Source organism: Panthera tigris, chromosome D1, assembly GCF_018350195.1.
Source record: "Panthera tigris isolate Pti1 chromosome D1, P.tigris_Pti1_mat1.1, whole genome shotgun sequence".
Lineage (NCBI taxonomy): Eukaryota > Metazoa > Chordata > Mammalia > Carnivora > Felidae > Panthera > Panthera tigris.
Genome location: NC_056669.1, coordinates 110,136,374 through 110,144,537, shown reverse-complemented (window position 1 = coordinate 110,144,537; position 8,164 = coordinate 110,136,374). Strand labels below are relative to the sequence as shown.

The 8,164-nt window shown below is 63.9% G+C and overlaps 1 protein-coding gene across 1 annotated transcript; it reads right to left on the bottom strand.

Annotated features, from left to right (window-relative positions):
• Positions 1–1,087: 1,087 nt before the first annotated feature.
• Positions 1,088–7,931, bottom strand: GAL (galanin and GMAP prepropeptide). Its single transcript, XM_042958820.1, has 6 exons — positions 7,788–7,931; positions 7,518–7,598; positions 6,790–6,844; positions 3,442–3,528; positions 3,116–3,193; positions 1,088–1,357 (listed from the first exon to the last, which is right to left on the bottom strand). Exons 2-6 carry the CDS (start codon positions 7,596–7,598, stop codon positions 1,287–1,289), a joined length of 372 nt encoding a protein of 123 aa, XP_042814754.1. The 5' UTR covers positions 7,788–7,931; the 3' UTR covers positions 1,088–1,286.
• Between the last annotated feature and the right edge of the window lie 233 nt (positions 7,932–8,164).

The window sequence follows — 8,164 nt, the reverse complement described above, 5'->3', positions numbered from 1 at the left end:
CGGGGATATGGCCTGGCCCGGCGTGGAGACGGCCTGGTGGCCGTGTTCCCGCCCTGAGCTGGGAGAGGACAACCTGGGTCCAAGTCCGGCACGTGCAGGGGCGGGAAGGGCTGACGGGGTCGTGGAACCACCTGGAAGTGGCAGGGGCCGTGGGGCCCAGCTTCGGGGTCTGGGGGATGGCGGCCTCACGGAGTCCGGGAGGGACGCGAGGGCTCTGTGCCCGCCAGCGCGGCTTGGATGACTGGCCTACAGGCACGTCTTTAGGTGGCAATTCTCACGCGTGGCTGCGTGTGGCAGTCACCTGGGGGAGCCGGAAGGACGCGGTGGGCTTCCAGACTCCGTGGGCCGCCTGGGTCCCCCCGGTGGTGCCCGCACAGCTGCTCTGGCAAACGCTAAAGAGCCCCGAGTTGCCCTTTAATGGAACAGAAAGGCTGGGGATCTCCATCCAGTTTCTTCTCGGATCTTCCGAGACCTTTTGGTCACCTTCTGTGTGACCTTTTTGTTTCTGCCCCAGAGACCCTCCCCGCCCTGCCTTTCTGGCAGTGCTGTCCCCACAAGCTGTCCCTCCCGCAGCACTGAACTCCACACGTCTCCTGACCGGTCAGGCAGTTAAGACTTTTAGGACCCCGACCTCCGTACCCCAGCCGCGTGATTTCAACACTGTTGTCAAACCCGTCGCCCTGCTGGGTCTCCTTCGTCCTCCTCCTCACCCGGGACCTTCGCCAGCACCGGAGAATTCCCTCATCGACCATGTTCAGGGGTGCCTTAGGCTTTCTGTTTCCATCTCTCAAAGCACCAGCTCCCTGCGGGCAGGGGTTCGGTTCTGTGTTTGTGTCGGTAACAGACCCACCTGCGTAATTATGTTGTACTCGGCTGAAAAAGGAGATAACTCTGTGTTCCCTGGACACGTTCCCTCACCATGACAAGAGACGGAGTCTCACGGACGCTCTGGACGGTAGAATTTGGGCTTAAACTCTTGTCTGACGCACGGGATTATAATCAGGCCTTATCTTTTAAACGCCCCCCCCGACCCCCCCACCCCCGGTGGCAGGGGTGACAAGACAGACACACGGAAATGACCATCGAAAGCGGATGCTATCTTTTATTTTGCCACTCAAAATAATTATCAAACGGGAAAACAAAAATCTTAACAGCAATAACACGGCACAGCATCAGGGCAGAGAAGACAGGACTGGCCACCCCACGAAAGTTGGCACAAGACCATCCGTCGTGTCCGAGTTTGGCCGTAAGCGACATCGTGCGGAGGAACATTCTCGAGGGCTTCCTCAGGGCTGTTTCCAGTCTTCTGCGGAGGCTGCGGGCGGGAGGTCGGGCAGGAACCCCAGGGCCCCGGCCTCTGCAGAGAAGGAGCGCGCTTGGGTAGAGCCCCAGAGAGAGCGGGCGCTCCAAGCCCACACGCCCGAGCCGCTGCGGCCGCTCCCCGGGGGTCTCCCAGGATCACACCCGAGATCGGGCACACCCCATCCCACTCCGCACCCTTTACCGACGTTAAGTCTCACACCTCTTATGCACCTGAAACGGTCAGACTTTTCAAACCATGATTTAAAGGCGTGTAATCCGCGTTGGGGTAATAAAAAGCAGTGTCTCCTAATGCAGTTGCGCGTGACAAAATTCGAAACGTAACAGAGCAGAGCACGGGAAGCCCCTGGAAGAGTCCGTCTGCCCCTTGCTGGAAAAGTCACCACCGGATGTTCTCCGGCAGGAGCTCTCCGCACGCTCGGCGGGGCTCCGACGGAGCGAACTCGGTTCTGGGTTCTGGGACTGCCGCGTCCTCCACGGTCCCCCTGCCCACGGGCGGTTCTCAGGAAGGAGCCGCAGGCCTCTGACCTCCTCCCTCCCACACCCACCTGAACCCCTTCAACCCCGGCCACCCGCGCAGCCAGAAAGCACACAGACCAAAACACGACCCAGGAATTGGTCCCGGCCAAGTCTTGGCCAAACTCACAACAAACTGTAAAGTGCAAAACCTGACAACCGTGTCCCCTGCTGTCCCCGGTCCCTGTCCCCTGTGCTCCGCTCCCAGGGCACTGCCACCTCTGTCCTCTGTCCTGGCGCCTTCCGGCGAGCAGTGTGACCCCCGGGGCTGTGTGATGAAGGCAGTCACTGCTCACTGTCGCCCGCACGGCCACACAAGGCAGAGGCGCGAGGCTGAAACGGGCCCCCAGGGAGGCCTCGTGGCATGTGGTACCCCCGGAAGACACCAGACCTGGGATGGAGGTCATCAGACGGAAGGGCAGCCTGTCCTACGGGAAGGCTGCGGAAAGAAAGACTGGAATCGGAAATACGGGCGAACTAATTCACCAGGCTGACAGGACGGCTTATGATGGCCTACAAGGGGCCGTGGCCCCTAAAATGTACAGGAGTTGCTACCGTGACACCACGTGTGGCCCCAGCCGAGTGGGTGGGACCTGGGGCCTCCCTCTCCCCTGCTTCCTGTCGAGGGTCCCTCTCCGGGGACAGTGCTGGGACCACCAGCAATTCTGACCAACACTGGCGATGGGAATGTGGTGGGGGGCGGGGGGGGGGGGCTACTTACTCCCCAAGGGAATTCTACGGAAGCCCTTTCTGGCAGGTTTTTCATGTGTGTGGGGTTCCAAGAGGTGGCCTTTAAAATTGGTAATATTTTGGGGCGCCTGGGTGACTCAGTCGGTTAAGCGTCGGACTTCAGGTCACGTCATGATCTCGCGGTCCGTGAGTTCGGGCCCCGAGTCAGGCTCTGTGCTTACAGCTCAGAGCCTGGAGCCTGCTTGGGATTCTGTGTCTCCCCCTCTCTCTGCCCCTCCCCTGCTCATGCTCTCTCTCTGTCTCAAAAAAAGAAAGAAAAAAACAAAAAACCCAAAAAACATTGACATTGGTAATATTTTGGGGCGCCTGGGTGGCTCAGTCGGTTAAGCGTCGGACTTCAGGTCACGTCATGATCTCATTGTCCGAGAGTTCAAGCCCCACATCAGGCTCTGTGCTGACAGCTGGGAGCCTGGAGCCTGCTTTGGATTCTGTGTTTCCCTCTCTCTCTGCCCCTCCCCTGCTCACACGCACTCTCTCTCAAAAATAAACATTAAAAAAAAATTTTTTTAATGAGTAATATTTCACATACCTTTGAGACGCAAGAAAGTCAGAAACTCAATTATCGTGCGCACAACAGCATTCTCGGACAGCGGCCTGGCAAAGCTTCCTAGGAAACAGAAAGAATCCGCGTCTGCAAAACCTGCCCCACGGTGGTCTGCACCTCACCTCTCCGTCTGCGGAGACCTGGGCATCTGGAAGTCAACACACTGGCCGTGACCCCTCCCGCCCACAGGGCCTTGCTCAGCACCGCGGGGAGGTAGGGCGGTGGGGGGGCAGGGGGAGAGCCAGGTCAAGGCCAAGGGGCCTGCGTGCCCTGGGGGTGGCGGACGGAGATGTGACCCACAGCTCGCTCACCTGGCCTTGCTTCGTCTTCGGGCGGGAGCTCCCGTTTGCCAGTGAGGCCGGGCTTCTCCTGAAACGATCTGTGGTTGTCAATGGCATCTGTTCGAAAACAGAGAGGAAAGCACCTGACCGTCGTCCCTACAGTCACACATGCCCCAGCCCCAGAGAAGGACGCGCTGGCTGCGTATAATCTAACACACACGGAAAAAATAAAGCCACAGCAGGGAAACCATAGAAGCAGGAAGATCACTGTGGAGCTAGGGACTCGTGCCAGGGCCAGAGGCACGATCTCCCCCAGGTGCTGGCACTCTGCCGGAGGGGGGAGCCCACCCAGACAGGAGGGGAGCGAGGGGGCGCACAGCCCGCAGGTGCAGCGAGGGGAGCGTCCGGGGGGTCCCGGGGGCGCCGGCGCCCGAACTGAGTGTCTCTCGGGGACACCGCAGGGGCTGGGCTCCTATGTCCCTGAAAACAGACTTATCTTTCAAAGACCTCTGTGGCAGCTGGACTGGAGCCAGGCGGCCAGAGACAGCCAGGGACAGCGGCAGAGGGGGAGAGGGAGGGGGAAGCAGGGGGGCTGAGGGTGCGTGCACACGCGTGTGCTCGTGTGCGCTGGGCGGTGTGAGACGAGGGACTGCAAGCAGAGCGACCCCTTGAGAAACTCGGGAAGAGAGCAGGAGGTCCTGACCCAGCGTCCAGCGGGGGGCCAGGCGCCTGATTCGGGGCGACGAGGCAGCGGAGGTGAAGGGGCGACGGGGGCAGGCCGCGGGGGGCTCCACCTACAGGCCGAGCAAGACGAAATGAACCCCTTCCTCCAGAGCCGGAGTCCGTCCGGAGTTCGTGGCACGACACGCGGGAAGAAGCAGGGCGACCCTCGCGTGGCGCCTAGAGCCAGGTCAGGGCCCCGCCGTCTGCAGCGGGCGGCCGGGACGCGGCCCGCGCTGGCGGAACGGGGCGCACCCACGAGCCGGTCTGGATGTCCAGCTCCTGGTGACCCAGCGGGACAGAGACACCACCTTGATGGTAAAAGGGTCCTGCCTCAGGACTCACATCTTCCTGACGGACGCAGTTTCAACATTCTGAGGCACCACGAGCAAAGATCTCCGGTGAACGGCCTTCCTTTCCTCCGGGCCAGAAGCACAGAGACGAGGTGCTTCCCGAGGGACGGAGCTCAGGGTCCCAAAGGGCTCGGGGAAATGAGCCCTTTGAGCCCGTCCGTCCGTCCCGCAGGCGAGGCCAACCCCCTTGCAGCGACAGGACCGCACGGGGACCTGCCCTTGCCTTTGACCCGAGACCAGAGCACCCAGAGACGCTGCCTGTGGCCCCGGCTGGCTCGTCTCTGTCCTCTCTGTGCCTGTGTTTCCGGAAGCATCCCCCAGGCGATCGGACAACCCTCTGCGGCAGGAGGTCTGTATTCTCAGGGTGGGGTTAGGAGCTAAGCGCCTAGTTGCTCTGGTGGGAACCGAGTTGTTCGCCTCCTTTCCTGCGACGTTAGGCAGTTCATAAACAGGGGACGGTTTCTGTTTCTTTTTAAGATCTAAGGCTGTCCCCAAACCAGCCCTGCCTGCGAATTTGAAACTGCAAGTGTGTAAGCGATTGGAGGGAGGGTGAAAGGCCTTCCCTCGTCCCCTCCTTTAGGATAATTAAAATCTGCAGGTGCCCCTCGGACAGAGGGGACACACGCAGCCCGCAGGTCCCAGAGCTGTCCTCTTCGGGGCTGGGGCCGGCTGGAGGCCTAGCCTGCTGCCCCCTGTTCCTGCCAGGAGTCCCACAGCCCGGAGCGAGCACTGGCCTCTCCACAAGCAGCTGCCACACGAGGGGCGTGTGAAGGCCCAGCACCTCCAGACCCACCGGGTTCTCTGCATCGTGAAGGCACTGAAGCTACACCGTGTCCCCGCGGTGGCACGTCAAGGACAGGACACTCAGTAGTAGTCCACCCACAGCCTGGCAAGTTCTGGGAACTGATGGCTGCGGGTGAAGCCGCACGCCCGGGTTCTAGTGTGTTCCCCACACGCGCAAGCCCCCCACCCCGGCCTCACGGTTCAGCTGGAGTCTTCGTGGCGCAGAGCTAAGGCCCGGGGCGGCCTGGCACCCTGGTGGGCGACCGCAAGTTGGTGCAAGTGCCCTGCCATCGGCCACCCGCCCAGATTTGAGCTTTCAAAGCAAAGTGCTACCGAGGCCGACTGCGGCCGGCAGGCCCCTTGGGGGAACATCGGGACTCGGACCAGCTGACCCGTTTCCACTTACGGCCCGGGGCGAGGGCTGTGGGCATCTCATGCCTCTCCGTGCAGCCGGGTACAAACCCCTGCCCACCAGCCCCGGCCCGAGTCACGCCCCGGGAGACCTTCACGTGTGGGTCACCGGGCCCCCGGCTGACACTCGGCTTTCTTCCTGCTCGCCACTCGTCTCCCAACGGGGCATTTTGGTCAGGCTGTAACACTCTGAGTCCTGCCCTGTGCCACACGGGATGACCGACCGTCCGTCCCCAGAGAGCAGGGCGCCACGAGGGGTCCTGGTGATGGCAGTGGGCTGGGGAGGGCCCGCAGGCGAGGGGACAGGTTTGGAGCAGGGCACGGGGCGAGCATGTTTCAACTGTCCTGGGGCCATCTGGGAGTTCCCATCCGGGGCTTCCAAAAACACGACAGAGAGAGGGCTTGAGTGCCGAAGACGGCCTGTGCTTTGTGACGCTGAGGGGGGATGGGGGTGTCGAGGGAGGCGCAGGGACTCGGGAGAGGACCCAGAACAGAGCCCCGAGGGAAGGTCCGCCTTCAAGGGCTGTGACCTGGGGAAGCCCGGGCAACGTCGGGGTGCAGGGCAGGAGGGTGAGGAGGGAGAGGCTTCCAGAAGGAACGGTGCCTGGGCACATGTCCAGAGCGGAGGCTGGCAAGGCTGTGTGCGGCGATGCACAGGTCCCTGGTCACCCCGTGAGGTTTGGGGGTGGGGCGGGGGCAGCCCTGAGGGAAAAGGGGCGGTGGAGGAGGCAAGGGGAGGGTGCCCAGGGTCTGCCTGGCCGCAAGCCGCAGGACGGGTCAAGGTTCAAGACAGAGCAAGGCAAAGAGAAGGGGCAGATGGGGTCAGAGGTCCCCAGGCATCTGCCCATTTGCTGAGGGACAGAAATAAAGGGGGAGCAGGAGGCTGGCGGCCGGCCGGGGCTGCCTTTCGGGGCGCGGGAAGGGGCGCCACTGTGGACGCGGCGACCACTGGAATCAGCTGCCCCCCCCCTCCTGCTCACAGCCTCACGGAGCCCCCACTTCCCCTTGACTGAGACCGGAGAGTCAGCATCACAGTGTGGCTGGCCTCGCGGCTCTCAGGGGCAGGGTCAGCACAAGTGGCCCTCGGAGCGCGTCGCGCACCGTCACTTACGTGGCCCGAGGAGGTAGCCGGCGCTGTTCAGGGTCCAGCCTCTCTTTTCCTTCACCTTTGTTGGGGGGGGGGGGGAGAAAAGGGGGTCAGATGGCCAGGCTGGGGCCGGTACAGGCCGCAGGGGCTCACGGGAGCCCCCGGGCAGCTTCCGGCAGGGTAACCCACGGTGGTAAGCTGTCGGGGGTGCCTCAGACCATCACGGAATTTACAAGCACACACACAATAGTGCGTGAAGGCGAGACGCACATTCAAGGCCGGTCACCAGGCTTTCCACGCATGATGTGGGAATCCGGAAAACGCATACGCTTCCCGGGGCTGCAGGAAATCCCTGCTTTGCCTCCACATATGCTACATTCGACCTGAAAACAGGACTCCTGGCTTCACCAAATAATTCACTCTAGAGCCACCGGCCCGGAACCCACGGTGCACCCAACTTGCTTCTAAGCCACACTGAGGACACGCCAGGTGGAGGGCACGTGTGGGTGGCCCGCTCCTGCACGGAATGAAATGAGATTTGCTGGCAGCCTCCAGCTTTCACCGGTTTCTAGCCCGGAGCCGGTCGTGCGCCGGCAGAGGCGCCCCCCACCCCCAACCCCCCAGGAGGAGCGGGGAGCGCTCCCGCGGGACCCCGGCCCTGGGGCTGCAGGACGCCCGCCGCCCCGCTCCCGGGCGGCTGCCCAGCCCCCGCGCCCCCTGCCCCGGAGCGGGAGGACGCGTCCCGCACTCACCGGTGACCCGAGCCCCGGGGTGGCCGAAAGGGCCGCGGCGAAGAGCAGCCAGGCGAGCAGGAGCGCGCAGCCGCCGGGCATCTGCAAGGAAGGCGCGGGGCGGGCGTGGGGCGAGCAGCGGGGCCCCCGGGGCGCACGTCGGGCGGCCGGGGCTGGGGGGCTGGGGGGCTGGGGAGGGGCGAAGGGCCCCGGGAGGGCCCAGTGCGGGAGGGGCGCGGACCGCAGGCAGGGGTCGCCTCCCGCTGCCCCACCCCCCGGGGCGCGCCGTACCTTGAGCGGGGGCGGGGTCCTGGGGCGGCGGCGGGTGCGGGCGTGCGGTCGGTCGGTCGGGTCTGGCAGAGCCCGGGGCGCTCAGCGCATCGCGCGGCCTCGGGAACGCGGGGAGGAAGCGCGGTGGCTGGGCTCCCTCGACGTGTCCGCCGCCCCGGCTGCCGGCCGCCGCTATTTATGCCGCGCGCAGCGTCACGGGGCTCAGTTCCCGCCTTCCGCCCCTCCCCCCTGCAGTGCCCCCCCCTCCCGGGGGGGCGGGAGGGGCGGTAGCTCAGCTCCTGCAGAGGAGGCTGCGAGTGGTTCGGTGGCGTGGCTGGAGGGGCAGGAAAGGCACAGTGCCCCCAAACCCCACGGGACAGCCTCTGTCACCCCACAGA